General features: G+C 35.8%; 1 protein-coding gene across 11 annotated transcripts in view; it reads right to left on the minus strand.

Annotated features, from left to right (window-relative positions):
* CEP290 (centrosomal protein 290) overlaps positions 1–18,700 on the minus strand; it is a 100,704-nt gene that overhangs the window by 11,783 nt on the left and 70,221 nt on the right. For 9 of the 11 annotated variants that reach the window (XM_049884008.1, XM_049884009.1, XM_049884013.1 and 6 more), the window contains 7 exons: positions 18,093–18,238; positions 17,597–17,752; positions 13,976–14,099; positions 9,565–9,699; positions 9,070–9,156; positions 7,002–7,166; positions 3,446–3,568 (listed from right to left, as the gene is read on the minus strand). In XM_049884008.1, the coding sequence (XP_049739965.1) occupies positions 3,446–3,568; positions 7,002–7,166; positions 9,070–9,156; positions 9,565–9,699; positions 13,976–14,099; positions 17,597–17,752; positions 18,093–18,238 (936 nt within the window). Of the gene's footprint in view, positions 1–3,445; positions 3,569–7,001; positions 7,167–9,069; positions 9,157–9,564; positions 9,700–9,744; positions 11,712–13,975; positions 14,100–17,596; positions 17,753–18,092; positions 18,239–18,700 lie in introns of those variants that run through there. The other 2 variants (XM_049884012.1, XM_049884014.1) reach the window with 2 other exon arrangements.

An 18,700-nucleotide genomic window follows, 5' to 3' on the forward strand; every position in this document is an offset into this window, starting at 1 on the left:
CAAGTAACAGAGATTATTTTCACTATTTAACATTCACATTCAATGCACAGTATCACTATGGCTTTGTGATACATTCAGATACTATTCCAACTCTGAAATTCAATTTTTGTTGTTGTTGGGGGCCATCGAGTCCATTCCGACTCATAGTGACCCTATGCACAACAGAAAGAAACACTGCCTGGTCCTGTACCATCCTTACAACTGTTGTTATGCTTGAGCTCACTGTCGCATCCACTGTGTCAACCCACTTCATCTTTTATGCTGACCCTATAATTTGCCAAGCGTGATGTCCTTCTCCAGGGACTGACCCCTCCTGACAACATGTCCAAAATATTTAAGTACCAGTCTCACCATCCTTGCTTCTAAAGAGCATTCTGGATGTACTTCTTCTAAGACAGATCCATTAGTTTTTTGGCAGTCCATGGTATATTCAATATTCTTCACCAACACCACAATTCAAAGGCGTCAATTCTTCTTCAGTCTTCCTTATTCATTGCCCAGCTTTCACATGCATATGATGCAACTGAAAATACCATGGCTTGGGTCAGATGCACCTTCGTCTTCAAGATGCCATCTTTGCTTCTTAACACTTTAAAGAGGTCCTTTGCAGCAGATTTACCCAATGCAATGCGTTGTTTGATTTCTTGACTGCTGCTTCCATGGCTGTTGATTGTGGATCCAAGTAAAATGAAATCCTTGATAACTTCAATCTTTTAATCTTTTCTCCATTTATCATGATGTTCCTCATTGGTCCAGTTGTGAGGATTTTTGTTTTCATTATATTGAGGTACAATCCATACTGAAGGCTGTGGTCTTTGATCTTCATTAGTAAGGGCTTCAAGTCCTCTTCACTTTCAGCAAGCAAGGTTGTGTCATCTGCATAACGCAGGTTGTCAATGAGTCTTCCTCCAATCTTGATGCCCCGTTCTTCTTCATATAGTCCAACTTCTCGGAACATTTGTTCAGCATACGGATTGAATAGGTATGGTGAAAGGATACAACCCTGACCCACACCGTTCCTGACTTTAAACCAATCAGTCTTCCCTTGTTCTGTCCAAACAACTGCCTCTTGATCAATGTAAAGGTTCCTCATGAGCACAATTAAGTGTTCTGAAATTCCCATTCTTCACAAATGTTATCCATAATTTATTATGATCCACACAGTCAAATGCCTTTGCATAGTCAATAAAACATAGGTAAACATCCTTCTGGTATTCTTTGCTTTCAGCCAGGATCCATCTGACATCAGCAATGATATCCCTGGTTTCATGTCCTCTTCTGAAACTGGCCTGAATTTCTGGCAGTTCCCTGTTGATATACTGCTGCAGCCGTTTTTGAATGATCACCAGCAAAATCCTTCACTACTGCAACTCGAAGCTTGAATTTTTTTCTTCAGTTCTCCAGTTCTTTCAGCTTGAGAAACGCTGAGCGTGTTCCTCCCTTTTGGTTTTCTATCTCCAGCTCTTTGCACATGTCATTATAATACTTTGTCTTCTCGAGCAGCTCTTTGAAAAATATCTGTTTGGTTCTTTTACTTCATCATTTCTTCCTTTTGCTTTAGCTGCTTGATGTTCATGAGCAAGTTTCAGAGTCTCCCTGACATCCATCTTGGACTTTTCTTTCTTTCACCTCTTGCTTTCTTCATGTATGATGTCCTTGATGTTATTCCACAACTTGTCTGGTCTTCGGTCACTAGTGTTCGATGCATCAAATCTATTCTTCAGATGGTCTCTAAATTCAGGTGGGATATACTCAAGGTCATATTTTGGCTCTCGTGGACTTGCTCTGATTTTTTTTCACTTTCAGCTTGAACTTGCATATGAGCAATTGATGGTCTGTTCCACAGTCGGCCCCTGGCCTTGTTCTGACTGATGATATTGAGCTTTTCCATCATCTCTTTCCACAGATGTAGTCTGCGTGATTCCTGTGTGTTCCATTGGGTGAGGTCCATGTGTATAATCGCTGTTTATGTTGGTAAAAGAAGGTATTTGCAATGCAGAAGTCGTTGGTCTTGCAAAATTCTATCATTTGATCTCCGGCATTGTTTCTATCACCAGGCTGTATTTCCAACTACTGATCCTTCTTTGTTTCCAACTTTTGCATTCCAATCACCAGTAATTTTCAATGCATTTTGATTGCATGTTGGATCAATTTCAGACTGCAGAAGTTGGTAAAAATCTTCTATTTCATCTTTGGCCTTAGTGGTTGGTGCATAAATTTGACTAATAGTCGTATTAACTGGTCTTCCTTGTAGGTGTACGGACATTATCCTATCACTGGCAGCGTTGTACTTCAGGATAGATCTTGAAATTTTTTTTTGAAAATTAATGCAATGCCATTTCTCTTCAATTTGTCATTCCCAGCATAGTATTCTATATGATTGTCCAGTTCAAAATGGCCAATATCAGCTCATTTCAGCTAATGCCTAGGATATAGATCTTTACATGTTCCATATCCTTTTTGATGGCTTCCAATTTTCCTAGATCCATACTTCATACATTGCACGTTCCTATTATTAATGGATGTTTATAGCTGTTTCTTCTCATTTTGAGTCGTGCCACATCAGCAAATGAAGGTCCCGAAAGCTTTACTCCATCCACGTCATTAAGGTCAACTCTACTTTGAGTAGGCAGCTCTTCCCCAGTCATCTTTTGAGTGCCTTCCAACTTGGGGGGCTCATCTTCCAGCACTATATCAGACAATGTTCCGCTGCTATTCATTAAGGTTTTTACCGGCTAATGCTTTTCAGAAGTAGAGAGCCGGGTTCTTCTTCCTAGTCTGTCTTAGTCTGGAAGCTCAGCTAAAACCTGTCCTCCATGGGTGACCCTGCTGGTATCTGGATACCGGTGGCATAGCTTCCAGCATCACAGCAGCACACAAGACCCCACAGTATGACAAACTGACAGTCAAGTGAGGAGAATTACAATTATTCAATTTCAATTTAATTTTCTAGATTATCCATATAAATAGCCATACCAATTTGTCTGGGTCAAGTAATATATTTTGCTATTGAAATAAAAATGAATCTTACTGTTTTTTAATAAAATACTTTCACATACTCCTTACCATTGTTCTAAGTCACTTGCAGAAATATTAACTCATTTAAACCCCACAACAGCCTTGTGAGATAGGTGTAATTATCATTCCCAATTTTATAGGTAAGAAAATTGAGACAGAGAGGGGTTAAGTAACTTCCCCTAGTTCTCATGACCAGTAAGTAACAGAGCTAGTATTTGAATTCGAGCTTATACTGACTCAAAATATATTAATTTTTTTATTATCAATGTCACTCATGGTGAAAGGATGTAATGATGGCAGACATAAAAATATGACAACTAAATCTCTTAAACTCTACTTGTAGACACTCTCATCAAGAATCTATTTTCAATTTTTCCAAGATGTATTACTTAGTTAATATAAAATTTAATAGGTAATAAAGTCATACTTTTTTAAGTTCTTTACGAAGTCTTTCATTTTCAGCAACAATTTTCTCTGTGCCTTTGGTTTTGGACTCATACTGTATACTCAACTGACGTCCAAGATGAACTTTAAGTTTCTCCAATTCAGCCTACGTAACAAAAAAATGATACATTAACAAAGTGAGGAAAAAAATGAAAGATGATCTTGTAAACTCATAAATCTTAATTCAAAGTTGTTTTAGAGGCCATATTTAATATGATTAGAATTAAAGTCTCTTAAATACTGAGCATCTGTATCAAAGATTTTCAACCTTGGGTACATATTAGAATGACCTGATGATTTAAAATTAAAAAAAACTAATTTATTAAGTAACTCAGAACACCTATGCTGGGATCCACCCCAAAACAATCTAATCAACTGTAGAGGTTAAAGCCTGGACGTGTGTATTTTTTTTTAAAAAGAGCCAGAGGTAATTATTTTATGCTGTCAGAGTTATGACAAAATAAAGATAACTAAGTAAAGCTATTCAATAACTACGCGTCTGCAACAAGTTTTTCCACATGTACAACATGTCTACTGTATCCATCAAAGCCATTTTATTTGTTTTTTAATTTTTCTTATGCTTTAAGTGAAAGTTTACAAATCAAGTCAGTCTCTCATACAAAAATTTATATACACCATGCTATATGCTCCTAATTGCTCTCCCCCTAATGAGACAGCACACTCCTTCCCTTGACTCTCTATTTTCCTGTACATTCAGCCAGGTTCTGAGCCCCTCTGCCCCTTCATCTCCCCTTCAGACAGGAGCTGCCCACACAGTCTCATGTGTCTACCGATCTAAGAAGCTCACTCTTCAGCAGTATCACTTTCTATCCCATTGTCCAGTCCAATCCCTGCTTGAAGAGTTGGCTTTGGGAATGGTTCCTGTCCTGGGCTAACACAAGGTCTGGGGACCATGATCTCTGGAGTCCTTCTAGTCTCAGGCGGACCATTAAGTCTGGGCTTTTTACTTTGGGGTCTGCATCCCACTGCTCTCCTGCTCCCTCAGGGGGTTCTCTGTTGTGTTCTTTGTCAGGGCAGTCATTAGTTGTAGCTGGGCACTATCTAGTTCTTCTGGTCTAAGGCTGATGTAGTCTCTGGATTATGTGTCCCTTTCTGTCTCTTAGGTTCATAATTACCTTGTGTCTTTGGTGTTCTTCATTTTACTTTGATCCAGGTGGGTTGAGACTAATTGATGCATCTTAGATCGCCGCTTGCTAGCATTTAAGACCCCAGATGCCACTCTCCAAAGTGGGATGCAGAATGTTTTAATAGATTTTATTATGCCAATTGACTTAGATGTCCCCTGAAACCATGGGCTCCAAACCCTCACCCCTGCTACGCTAGCCTTCCATGCATTCAGTTTATTCAGGAAACTTCCTTGCTTTTGGTTTAGTCCAGGTGTGCTGACCTCTCCTATATTCTGTGTTGTCTTTTCTGTCACCTCAAATAGTTCTTATCTAGTACCTAATTAGTGAAAACTCCTCTCCCTCCCTCCCTGCCCAGTCTCGTAACCATCAAAGAATATTTTCTTCTCTGTTTAAACTATTTCTCCAGTTATTATAATAGTGGTCTTATACAATATTTGTCCTTTTGCAACTGACTAATTTCACTCAGCATAATGCCTTCCAGGTTCCTCCATGTTATGAAATGTTTCACGGATTCATCATCGTTCTTTATTGATGCGTAGTATTCCATTGTGTGACTATACCATAATTTATTTTTCCATTCATCTGTTGATGGACACCTTGGTTGCTTCCATCTCTTTGCTATTGTAAACAGTGCTGCAGTGAACATGGGTATGCACATATCTGTTCGTGTAAAGGCTCTTATTTCTCTAGGATATATTCCAAGGAGTGGGATTGCTGGATCGTATGGTGGTTCTATTTTTAGCTTTTTAAGGAGGCACCAAATTGATTTCCAAAGTGGTTGTACCATTTTACATTCCCACCAGCTGTGTATAAGTGTTCCAGTCTCTCCACAACCTCTCCAAGATTTATTATTTTGCAGGTTCTGGATCAATGCCAGCCTTGCTGGAGTAAGATGGAATCTCACTGTAGTTTTGATTTGCATTTCTCTAATGGCTAATGATCGTGAGCATTTCCTCATGTATCTGTTAGCTACCTGAATGTCTTCGTTAGTGAAGTACCTGTTCATATGCTTTGCCCATTTTTTAATTGAGTTTTTGCAGTATCATGTAGATTTTAGAGATCCGACACTGATTGGAAATGTCACAACTAAAAACTTTTTCCCAGTCTGTAGGTAATCTTTTGAGTCTTTTGATGAAGTCTTTGGATGAGCATAGGTGTTTGATTTTTAGGAGATCCTAGTAATCTAGTTTCTCTTCCGCATTGTTAGTAATAGTTTGTACACTGTTTGTGCCATGTATTAGGGCTCCTAGTGCTGTCCCTATTTTTTCTTCCATGATCTTTATCGTTTTAGATTTTCTATTTAGGTTTTTGATCCATTTTGAGTTCATTTTGGGGCATGGTGTTAGGTATGGGTCTTGTTTCATTGCTTTGCAGATGGATATCCAGTTATGCCAGCACCATTTGTTAAAGAGACTGTCTTTTCCCTATGTAACTGACTTTGGGTCTTTGTCAAATATCAGCTGCTCATATGGATAGATTTATGTCTGGATTCTCAATGCTGTTCCATTGGTCTACGTATCTGTTGTGGTACCAGTACCAGGCTGTTTTGACTACTGTGGCAGTGTAATAGGTTCTAAAATCAGGTAGAGTGAGGCCTCCCACTTTGTTTTTCTTTTTCAATAATGCTTTACTTATCTGGGGCCTTGTTCCCTTCCATATGAAGTTGGTGATTTGTTTCTCCATCTCATTAAAAAATGTCGTTGGAATTCAGATCAGAATTGCATTGTATCTATAGATTGCTTTTGGTAGAACAGACATTTTTACAATGTTAAGTCTTCCTACCCATGAGTAAAGTAGGTCTTTCCACTTATGTAGGTCTCTTTTGGTTTCTTGCAGTAGTGTCTTGTAGTTTTCATTGTATAAGTCTTTTACATATCTGGCAAGATTCATTCCTAAGTATTTTATCTTCTTGGGGGCTACTGTAAATGGTATTGATTTGGTGATCTCTTCTTCAGTGTTTTTGTTGGTGTAGAGGAATCCAACTGATTTTTGTATGTTTATCTTGTATCCTGATGCTCTGCTGAACTCTTCTATTAGTTTCAGTAGTTTTCTTGAGGATTCCTTAGGGTTTTCTGTGTATAAGATCATGTCGTCTGCACATAGAGATACTTTTACTTCTTCCTTACCAATTTGGATGCCCTTTATTTCTTTATCTCGCCTAATTGCTCTGACTAGGATCTCCATCACAATGTTGAATAAGAGTGGTGATAAAGGGCATCCTTGTCTGGTTTCTGACCTCAAGGGGAATGCTTTCACACTCTCTCCATTTAGGATGATGTTGGCTGTTGGTCAAAGCCATTTTATATTGTATGTTTAATTTTTTTCTAAAAAATTAATAAGACCTATAATAGTAAAACATTCCCATAAAAATGATCACATTAAAAAAGTTACCTTCAACTTTTCATTTTCCAGCTCGATATTAGCCATTTTCTCACTGGTCAGTATTCCTGATGCTTTTTTCAACTGTTCATTTTCTCTTTGGACTTTTTCAACTACTTTTTTCATTAAACCAATGGTTTTTTCTAATTCTGGGATTGTCTTTCCACTTCTACCAGACTATACAAAAGAATATGTTAATGTTTTTTAATCAGATATTTCAGAGAATATAATGTACCAACAATAGAATAAGTTCATTATTATATTCATTCTTCTTAATTTCTAACATTTCAAGGCAAAGCTCATATTATTTCAATTCATCCTTAGAACTATCCTGTGACATGGGAATTATAATCCTCACTTTACATATAAGAAAATCAAATCTCAGACAATTTAATATTCCTAAACCCATGCAGTTAATAAGTAACATCCAAGAACAAAAGTGTAGTCTTGATGTCTGATTCAAATGAATAAACGTAAGGATTTAAATATTCTACTTAGCTAATATACTCTCCACTATACCAGAGCTTTCTTTATATGGAATAAAACCACAAAAGAGAAACTGTTTTTAAAAGCTTATGAGCTACCAAATTGCAGTTTCAACATAACAGAGTGTAATGGATTGAATTGTGTCCCCCCAAAAGATACGTTGAAATCCTAACCCCTAAAAAAAAAAAAAAAATTTTTTTTTTATACTACCTATAAATCTGGGGTCTTTGAAGATGTTATCAGTAACATGAGGTCATACCAAGGCAAGGTAGGGTGGTCCTAATTCAATCTGAGTACTGTCCTCACAAATAAGAAAACAGACAGAGAGAGACACACAGAAAGAAAGATGGCCATGGAAAGATGTATCTACAAGTCAAGAAGTGCCAAGAAACACCTGGGCCTACCAGAAGATGGGAGAGACAGGGGAAGATCTTCACCTCGCTCAGACAGAGAGAACATGGCCCTGTCCATGCCCTAAATTTGGTCTTATAGCCTCCAGAAATATGAAACAATAATTTCTGTTGTTTAAAGTCACCCAGTTCATGGTATTTTCTTACGGCAGCCCTAGGAAATTAACACACAGAGGTGATTTTCTCTAACAATACCCAGTGTGTTTAGAAATTCAGTATCTACCCAAAAAAAATAGAAGAGATGCCTGAAGTTAAAAAAACAAAAAACCTACCATAAAGATATCAACAGGTATGAGTCACCAACTTATAACTGTTTATAATTTGAAATAGAGACAACAGACGGTAAAATAGTCTGCTTTTTTTTTTTTTTGCATTTTAATCAGTATTTAAATACTTTACAATAAATAATCCCGAAATATAAAGTTTTACATAATTTAAACATACTTCCATGATTAACTTATAGAAAAGGTCAAATTAACACAGAGCTATTTTAAATATATGAAACAAAGGTTACTGACCATCAGGAAGTTATTTATCCTGAATTATTTTCCAATGATACTCAATATTCACCAAGTTCATCATATTTTTAACATTAGTACCTGAATGAGTACTTCCATCACCACTCACACATGAGGTTTACAGAGACTTAAATCTTTGGCCTTGGCCTCATAAGCAGCATTTATTAATTGTATAAACTGAATACAAAATAAGATGAGAAGAAAAAGAACACAAAGCAAAACAAACAAACAAACAAAAAATGGAAAACACATTTACAGAGCATTGTACCAAGTTGGTGCAACTGATATCATAAAAAAGAGTTAGAAAATGTTAGAATTGGGCCAAGGATCAGTTAGTAGTTACCACAATCAAAAGAAGAAAAGATTCATGGAAGTTAAAAGTTTTTAAGATGTGGTAGGATATACAATTTAAAGAGAGATGATATGGAGTCCAAGTGAAATAAAAAGCATAGAAGATGTGACAGATGAGAAAATAAATTAACTTAGAACACAGAAGAAAGCTTAATGATATTTCATATTGAAGACACAGCAGAATAAAAAGTGAATCCCAGAGGCACTAGTAATAGCACATCTTTGGTGTTTTGGCACATCTCAACTTTTTCTTTCATTTCTGGTTTATCACTTCTGAAACTGAAACAAATGTATAGCATATTTTCACATACTCACCCCTCTAACATGGCCAAGTTTCCGCTCAACTTCTACTTTTTCTTTCTTAAGAAATTCACACATTTCCTTCAAATCTCTCACTTGATTCTAAGGGGTAAAAGCAAATGCATAATTAACATAGCTTAGCCATTGATGGGAGAAAGATGTGGCAGTCTGCTTCTATAGAGCTCTACAACCTTGGAAACTATGGGGTTGCTCAGAGTCGGAATGGACTCCGTAGCAATGGGTTTGGTTTGGTTTCTTTTTATCGCCATTGAAAAGGAAGGGCAAAACTTTTATTGCTGCTGTGCCCCGTACCTACAAGAGTGCCCAACAAAAAGTAGGCCCTCAATAAATAATTGTTAAAGGAACAAATGTATAAAGTTTAACACTATAATAATATGCATAGCAGTTTTCTACCTCTTTGCTTCATAAGATAATATAATAAATAAGTGGAGGAAAAGACAATTTTCAGGCATTAGATTTCCTAACTATAGTAAAAAACATTAAATTTACCTTTAATCTTGGCAAATCTTTATTTGCTTGTTCAAGCTGAAATTTTAGTTCAATATTTTCAGACGACAACTTCAAGTTTTCCCTCTGAAGCTCCTGTTCTCTTTGGCAATGATCATCAGACCCTATTTCTGAAGTCTTCAGGAAAATGAAGTTAGGAATGTTTTTAAGGCTTTATAAATAAAGGCCACATAATATATACTGGATAAGAAATCAGTATTCCAAAAGGAAAGCTTTTTTTTTTTAACAATTTATTTTATTTTTGTTGTTGTTGTTGAGGATATACACAGCAGAATAATCACCAATTCAACAATTTCTACATATACAATTTCTAACAACCATCTGTAAGTTTGTCCTACTGTGGTGATTTACGTGTTGCTGTGATGCTGGAAGCTATGCTACCAGTATTTCACCAGCAGGGTCACCCATGGTGGACAAGTTTCAGTGGAGCTTCCAGACTAAGACAGACTAGGAAGAAGGACCTGACAATCTACTTTGACCAGTGAAAACCTTTTGAGTACTAGCAGACTAGGCGGTGTTTTGTTCTGTTGTACATAGGGTTGCTGTGAGTCAAAATCACCTTGATGGCACCTAACAACAATACGTACAATTCAGCGACATCGATTACGTTCTTCAATTTGTGCAAACATTTTCACCCTCCTTTTCTGAGTTGTTCTCCTCTGTTAGCATTAACTCACTGCCTCCTAAGTTTCCTAGCTAATCTTTCAAGTTGCTGTTGCCAATTTGATGCCATATAGACAGACCTTAAAAGAGCACACTGCCCAATGCAGGCATTCTTGGCTCCCAGAAAAAAACCCAGTGCCGTCGAGTTGATTCCGACTCAGAGTGACCCTATAGGACAGAGTAGAACTGCCCCATAGAGTTTCCAAGGAGCGCCTGGTGGATTTAAACTGCCGACCCTTTGGTTAGCAGCCATAGCACTTAACCACTACGCCACCAGGGTTTCTTGGCTAGTTAAGCTAAACAACTGGTCTTAAGAAGACTTCAGAGGATATTTTTGGTTTAAGGTTTAAGAATAAAGATTATTTTATGGCAAGTTTCAGGGGTTCCTTCAGCCTCCATGGCTCCAGAAAATCTGGATTCCATAAGAATTTGAAATCCTATTCTGCATCTTCCCTTTTTAATCAAAGATTGTCCTGTAGAATCTTTGACCAAAATATTCACTAATGGTAGCCCGGTACCATCCAGTTCTGGTCTCATGGCAAAAGAGGCAAAAGGGAACTTTCTTCCTTAAAGGAAAATGAGAAAACTGGACAGCTCTAGAGAAAAACAACCAAAAATAGGTAAGTTGGAATATGAAACTTGCAAGAGTGTGTAGGTTGTTTTAATTAAAATAGAAAGCAGAGTCAAGTATAACTTTATAACCTCCACACATATAACACCTCCATATATACTCTCATAATGGCTAAACTAATTTACAACAGCTTTATCAAAACTAATTTATGGTATGATTGTTATCGAGCCATCAGAAAGAACTGTCTCAATTTGTTCCTCCTTTGGAAAGCTCCTCCTCATTCCCTGAGCTAAAGCAATCACTCATAATATATTTACATTTCTCCTGGCAAAATCCACTTTGGGTTATTATTTATGTACATTTTCTCTTCTCATTATAAACAAAAGTTATTTGAAAGAGAAATGTGTGTTTGATTACCTTTTGCTACAAAGTAGGAAGAATATCATCTACCTCATAGGATTGTTTTGAGCATCACACAAAGTAAGTTTGTAGAAGTATTTAGAACAGCTTTGGTTTCTTCTCCCCCACCCCTTTTTCTCTCTGCTGGCTTGATAGCTATAAAGTCAATAACTCCACAGATCCTACAGTTGTTAAAATATAAAATTACATAAATATATTTATCATACAAGGCTCCATAAAACTTTTTTTAAATATTTTATATTTCTCAAGTATTAGGTTTTAGGTAAAAAAGTAAAGAAATATTTATTTTTTTTAGATAAAATGTAGTAAAAGTAAAAAATTAGAAAACAGAACATAGGTTATGTAAAGAAATTCTAGGCAGACATTTGATTCTGACCTGAGGGTATGTATACAAGAACACTGGCAGAAAGTTCCCATTTGTCCACCTGAATTCTATTTGTTTCAGGGAATGTGTTCGTGTGTACATACGTAGGGGCTAGAAAAAGAAGACAGTAGACGTTTTTGTTGACGTCTATAAATCACTTTTTATAAATCACTAGAATGTATCCCCACTTTATTCTCTGTCAGACAACCCAAGTATACACCCCAGTGCTACCACTATTGATTAACACTAGAAAATCATGCCATCTACAAGGTCCTCAGGTTTTGCATCTTATGAATGAAGGCAGTACATCAGATAATTCCCGGTCCCTGAGCTCTTGTGTCTCCCTTACCTCCTCTCTGTTGTCTGTGGTAGCTTTTTAGCCAATCAGTGATAGTGCCTATGAGCACCACTGATTAACAGATATAAATTGACTAAATACCACTCACAGAAGAGAGGAATTCTACATGATAAAGATATCACATGAGGGTATTTTTAATAGTTTTCCACACTAAAATATGGATGTAATTATTTATGTAAATGAATATGGATCATTTTCCCCTGATTCTCAGGGAATAAAACTTAAAATAATTAGTTGAGATTTTACAAATTTCTGGAGAATAAGTTTCAATGAAAATATACCATGAAAGTAATATAAACAGAACTCTTGTATAATGAACTTCATGGTATTTCTAAATTGTTTTACAGAAGAGCATTCCATTATAAGTCAGATACTGCTAGAAATCAAATTCTTACTTGATGAGAGTTAGAGATATTACAGTCAAGGTTTCAAATTCTCAATTACTCATTAACAAATGAAGAAAAAGAAGTATTATGAACCTGGATACAGATATGAAGTAAGAAGTTAAGTCATTTTCATCCATATTTTTTTAACATTTAGATTTTAGTTGATACTTTGAGGACTTAGGCAACTAGATTATCTAGGTGGAAAGGATAAAGGGAAAAAAAGATAAATGCTTTTTGATTTTCATCAGAAGCAAATTTGTCTTCTGGCTGTAATATGAACTGACCAAGTAGTGTACTCATAGAAAGTAAGTTCATAAACTGTAGAGTTAGACCTGAATTTAAAGCCTGGTTCTGTATCTTCATGATCACTAAGGAGGTAACTCGCTTTTCCAAGTCTTACATGAAAACAGAAATAATGTTGTTGTTATTATTGTTGTCAGGTGCCATTTAGTCAGTTCTGACTCATAGTGACCCTATGTATAACAGAATGAAACACTTCCCAGTCCCGTGCCTTCCTCACAATCGTTATGTTTGAGACCACTGTTGAAGCCACTGTATCAATTCATCTAGTTGAGGGTCTTCCTCTTTTTCACTAACCCTCTACTTTACCAAGCATGATGTCCTTCTCCAGGGACTGGTCTCTCTGATAACATGTCCAAAGTATGTAAGATGGAAGTCTTGCCATCCTCGCTTCTAAGGAGCATTCTGGCTATATTTTTTCCAAGATGGACTTGTTCATTCTTTTGGAAGTCCATGGTACACTCAATATACTTCGCCTACACCATAATTCAAAGACATCAATTGTTCTTTGGTCTTCCTTATTCATTGTTCAGCTTTCACAAGCGTATGAGGTGACTGAAAACACCATGGCTTGGGTCAGGTGCACCTTAGTTCTCAAAGTGACACCTTTGCTTTTTAACATTCTCAAGAGGTCTTTTGCAGCAGATTTGCCCAATGCGATGCATTGTTTGATTTCTTGACTGCTGCTTCCATTGGCGTTGACTGTGAATCCAAGTAAAATGAAATCCTTGCCAATATCAGTATTTTCTCCATTTATCATGATGTTGCTAATTACCGGTCCAGTTGTGAGGATTTTTGTTTTCTTTATGTTGAGGTGTAATCCATATTGAAGGTTGTAGTCTTTTAACTTCATTAGTAAGTGCTTCAAGTTGTCATCACTTTTAGCCAACAAGGTTGTATCACCTGCATATCGCAGGTTGTTACTGACTTTCCCTCCAATCTTGATGCCACGTTCTTCTTTATATAGTCCAGCTTCTCGGATTATTTGCTCAGCATACAGATTGAATAAGTATGGTGAAAGGATACAACCCTGACACACATCTCTCCTGATTTTAAACCAGGCAGTATCCCATTGTTCTGCCTGAACGACTGTCTCTTGGTCTATGGAAGAAGTATAGCCAGAATGCTCCTTAGAAGCGAGGATGGAGAGATTTTGACTCAAGTACTTTGGACATGTTATCAGGAGGGACCAGTCCTTGGAGAAGGGCATCATGAATTTACTGCATTAATATTAATGAGAGGGATATAATGTTTTGGCCAGAAAAGATTTCACTTTTATACATTAAAAATAGAAAAAGGAAAAAAAAAAAGAAATAAAGATGCACACTTACCGAGGGCTTAGAATATACATCCTTTGACAATTGTTTTTCTAAAGCATGAAGTTTTTCTTGGAGGTATCTATTTTGTAAGCGTAAGTCTTCTATCACAGAATCTCGAGGAAGAGCTTGGTGGGTCCTATGAACAAACAACCACATACTCTTTACAATACAAACTTCAGCTATTCACTGTTTTCCTATATTAAAATATAGGAAGGAAAGGAGGAAAATGCAATGAATTTATTAACATTGTATTTATTTTAAACTTTACAAAAATTTTAAACATTTTTAAAAAATAAGTCAGGACGCAACTAATATTATAAAGTCATCCTCTACAGAGGATTCACTGCAGGGCTCCTTTAAACTATGAATTTAAAAAGTGTATCCTGATTTACAGAAATACATGAACATTTTAAAAGAACATACATCTATGTGCATGGAACCACACAGCTAGCTGAATTAAAATATTCACTAGTTTTAAAGCATTATATATTTCATAGTATCTATGTCCTTCTGAAGACGTTCAAAAATCTTAAAAGATCTCAGAGGAGCAAGTCAAGAAAGGGGCTGTATAGAGTTGTTTATAAACTCCTGTGCTCACTCTTGAGCTGCACACACATGGCTAGGACCCTAATCAGAACACCAAAGACTCTGAGAAGTGAACCAACAGACTGAAGACCACCAGGTACCAGACTGGCAACTAGGAGATGCAAAGGCAGGACAGACCTAAATAGCACTGTAAAGCCTTTGAAAATGGAACTGATATAGGAACCACAGCTCAAAACAAAAAACCAAAAAAATAGGTTGGAACTTGCAATCTGAACATAACTGGATCAAATGTCTGCTAAAACAAAAAAATGTATATTTAATACAGGATTTTAACAAGACACAGGGTCTCATAATAGTCAAGTTCAACAACACAATACAAAATTATGTGGCAAACAAAGAACGAGGAATATCCCAGTTCACATGGGAAAAGACAATCAACAGAATCGAATGCTGAGATAATACAGATGTTGAAATTATCTGACAAAAACTTTTAAATGACTATTATACAAATACTCCAAAAATTAAACCCAAACACCACTGAAACAATGGAAAAATATAAAGTCTCAGCAAAGAAATAAAAGATATAAAAAAGAAACAAATAGAAATTTTAGAACTGAAGAATATAACAAATATACTAGATAGGCTCAATAGCAGATTGGAGATGGGCTCAAGAGAAGAGTACAGTGACAGAGGCAAGGGACAAGAAAAAGCAAGGCAAGACAAGACAGATCAATAGAAATTATCCAGGGTAAACAATACAGGGGAAAAGAAAGACAAAATGAACAGGGCTTTGTACACGGGGAGAAGTAACAAAAGGTTTGATATGAGTGTCATGAGGTGTACTATACGATTCTAGATATGACCTTCTCAAAAGGACAGAATTACAGTGATGGAAAACTATCTCTGTGCAAAGTCCACAGGTCTGTACACCAAATGAGAAAATTCAACTCTACCATTTGATAATTTCAAAAATAAAATTAACAACAACAAAAGAAATGACACGGAGTCTGGATTGGAAAACAGAGAAGGGAAATAAAAGAGAGAAGAGAGACTAAGAAATACGGGATAAACTTAGAGCTGACAAGAAAAGTAAGAAATTCATGGTGGTGCAGCAGCTAAAGCGCTTTTCAGGACAACCTGAGCTCTACAGCAGGTTATCTGTAAAACGGAGAAACGGGTCCTCAGGGGTAAGAGCGAGATTTTATTAGAAAAGAATTCAGATCCAGATTCAATCCTGACAGAGCCCTCAATTTCCATGAAGGTATTCAGCTTCCCAGGAAGTATGGCATACAGTACCTAAAGCATATTTAAATTTCAAAGGATAATATGACCTTAGCTAAACTGTAATACCCATTCCTGATGAGACCGTCACAGTAAGGAAAATTACAGGTCAACCATTCTCATGAACACAGATGCAAATACTCTAAACAAACTAATCGTAAACCAAGTCCAACAATAATATAAAAAGTATAATACATCATAATCCAATGGAATTTATTCCAGGAATTCAAGCCTGGTTCAATTCAATACTTATAATAACAACATAACACTACATGGAATTATCTCATTGTGGTTTTACTTTGTATTTCACTAATAATTAATGATATCAAGCCACTTTTTCTATATTTCTTGACCATTTGAGTATTTTATTTCACAAAATACCTTTTCATTTGCTTGGCTCTATTGTTTTTCTTTTGTTTCTTTCTGTTGGGTTGTCTTTCTTTTGTTTCTTTCTGTTGGGTTGTCTTTTCTTGTTGATAGAATTTTTTACACAATCTCAATACGAGCCCTCTGTGTATATTAATTGTAAATATCTTCTACTGCTCTGTGGTTGTCTTTTTACTCTTAATATTTTTGTGGCTAGATGTTCTTTCTTTTGATACAGTACAATTTATCAGTGTTTTTCTGGATAATGCTTTTTATATCCTATTTAAGAAATCTTTAGTGTTTTCTATTTTCACATTTAAATCTGGAGTTAACCTGAATTGTTGTTTTATTAGCATGAAGTAGGTGTTTAATTTCACGTCTAGTCCCCCCAATATGGAAATTCAATTGGTCTAGCACAAATTAGGGAAAAGATCATTCTTTCCCTACTGCTGCATAATGCTACCTACCATTGTGTAAATTAAATATCCATATTAGAATGGGTCTGTTTTCTAGGCTCTGTTCTGTTTCCCTGGTCTATTTGTCTATCCTGGTGCCAATACCACACCGTCTTGATTATTGTAGCTTTAAGCGTTGCTATCAAAGGAGGGAAAGTCTTCCAACTTCGTTCTTTAAGATTTTCATGGCTGTTTTCAGTACTTAGTATTTTCATATAAATTTTAGAATCAGTTTGTCAATGTCTACTACCAAACACCTGCTTGCATTACGATTGTGATTGCATGGAATACGTAAATTTATCTGGGAAGGACTGTTACCTTTACAATTTCATAAAGTTAAAAAAAAACTGGCGAAATTAACCTATGGTGTAAGAAGGTTGGACAGTGATTAACTTCGGAGAAGGGACAGAGAGAATCGGGAATGTGGAGAAATTCCAGGGTGCTTGGAATATTTTATTTGTTCACTTAAAGTGGTCACAGACATGTCCACTAGGTGCTAAATAATCATGTTGTACTCAGCATATGTATGCTTTTCTGAATAATAATATACTCCAATAAAAAGGGTTTACAAAAAAAGAAATGAAACTCTGAGTACATCATCAAAGACTCAAATACAGAAAGAACGGCTGGGAAAATCTAGCTGAATAGCTGAGAGATCTAGAAATTTTAATTGCTGCAAGTTCAAAACGAGGTGGCCAAAAAAAAAAAAAAAGCATACTGTGTTAATAAAATCATATTTACTAGCCTAAGGGTGGAAAATTATCCTGATAGTATACTATACCCTGATCAAGTCAGATCTAGAGATCTAGAACACAACACTCAACTCAGGGAACCATATTTTAAAGAGACACTAATAAGCAAAGCACATTAAACTCATTTTAAAAATACTAATATGAGCTAATTGTTACAGTCAACCAATTATTCTTCATTATAAGAAATTTTTTTTTTCTTATAAGTGCATAGCACATTCCATGTAAAAGCTTACCTCATATAAGTTATGTCACTTTCTAAGTCAAGATTTCTCTTTTTTAATTCTTCCAACTCTTTTTCTGACTCCAAAGCTCGTACTCCCATAACTTGATCAACAGTCATGCCAGTTGTTTTTAGTTTCCTCTGCAAAGTAAGTTTCTCTTTATCAGCTCTGTAGGATTTAATATGTAATCATGAAAAACAGACAATTCACTGTTTGGCTTGTTCAATTATTAATCTGTGGCTTACTCATTACCAGACCAATGTATGACAATTAGATCATTCTGTATCCTCTATGAGCTAACTTATTTCAAAACCACAGGAAGCTCCAATTACAATTGTTCAAATATATTTAAAACATACAAATATAAGAACATAAAGTGAATCACAGGCAATAAGGAGAAGTTAAAATTAGAAACATTCTCATATTATGAAGTATGACAACTATACAACTTCAGGGTAAATACAAGAAGACTACACATAATTAATTTTACAATTAAGTTTAAACTCACTTGGCAAAAAGATCCTTTAAAGTATTTAGCTGCTTTGTTAGAGTATAGACTTCTCCCTCTTTCTCTTTTAATTTGTTTCGAATTCCCTCTACTTTGCTTTGCCATTTTTTACCTTCTTCCCACCTAATTAATTCCTCTCTAGCACTCTGTAGCAATAACAAAGGAAAAAAAAAATTAACAATATTATTTTTTAATTACATTTTGAAATTTGTTTATCAATTATAGTTTACATTGAACAAGGTAAATGAATGCTTCCTAGAAAATACATAAGTAGGTTCATTTTGCTATGTAAACCTCGAGAATTTTTAGGTACGCCAGCTATTAGCAAAAATGCCCTTCATTCTAAGTACGCTTTATTCTATAACTTGGTAGATAAAATCCTAGGGGATGGTTTAAACTAGTGCCAACACCCTTAAGGAGTCTTTAAATATTCTAATAGACAGTCAAAACTAAAGTTAAGCTTCAAAGAATCTATATTTACAAACGACCAACACAATTTTGTCACCCCATGACAATCTCTAGCATCAGAGCCCCTTTTCAAGTCTTCAATGAATATTAATTACTTCATTCATTCAACAGATATTTATTTAGTGCTAATCATGCCTGGT

The sequence above is a fragment of the Elephas maximus genome, chromosome 4 (genome assembly GCF_024166365.1).
Source record: "Elephas maximus indicus isolate mEleMax1 chromosome 4, mEleMax1 primary haplotype, whole genome shotgun sequence".
Lineage (NCBI taxonomy): Eukaryota > Metazoa > Chordata > Mammalia > Proboscidea > Elephantidae > Elephas > Elephas maximus.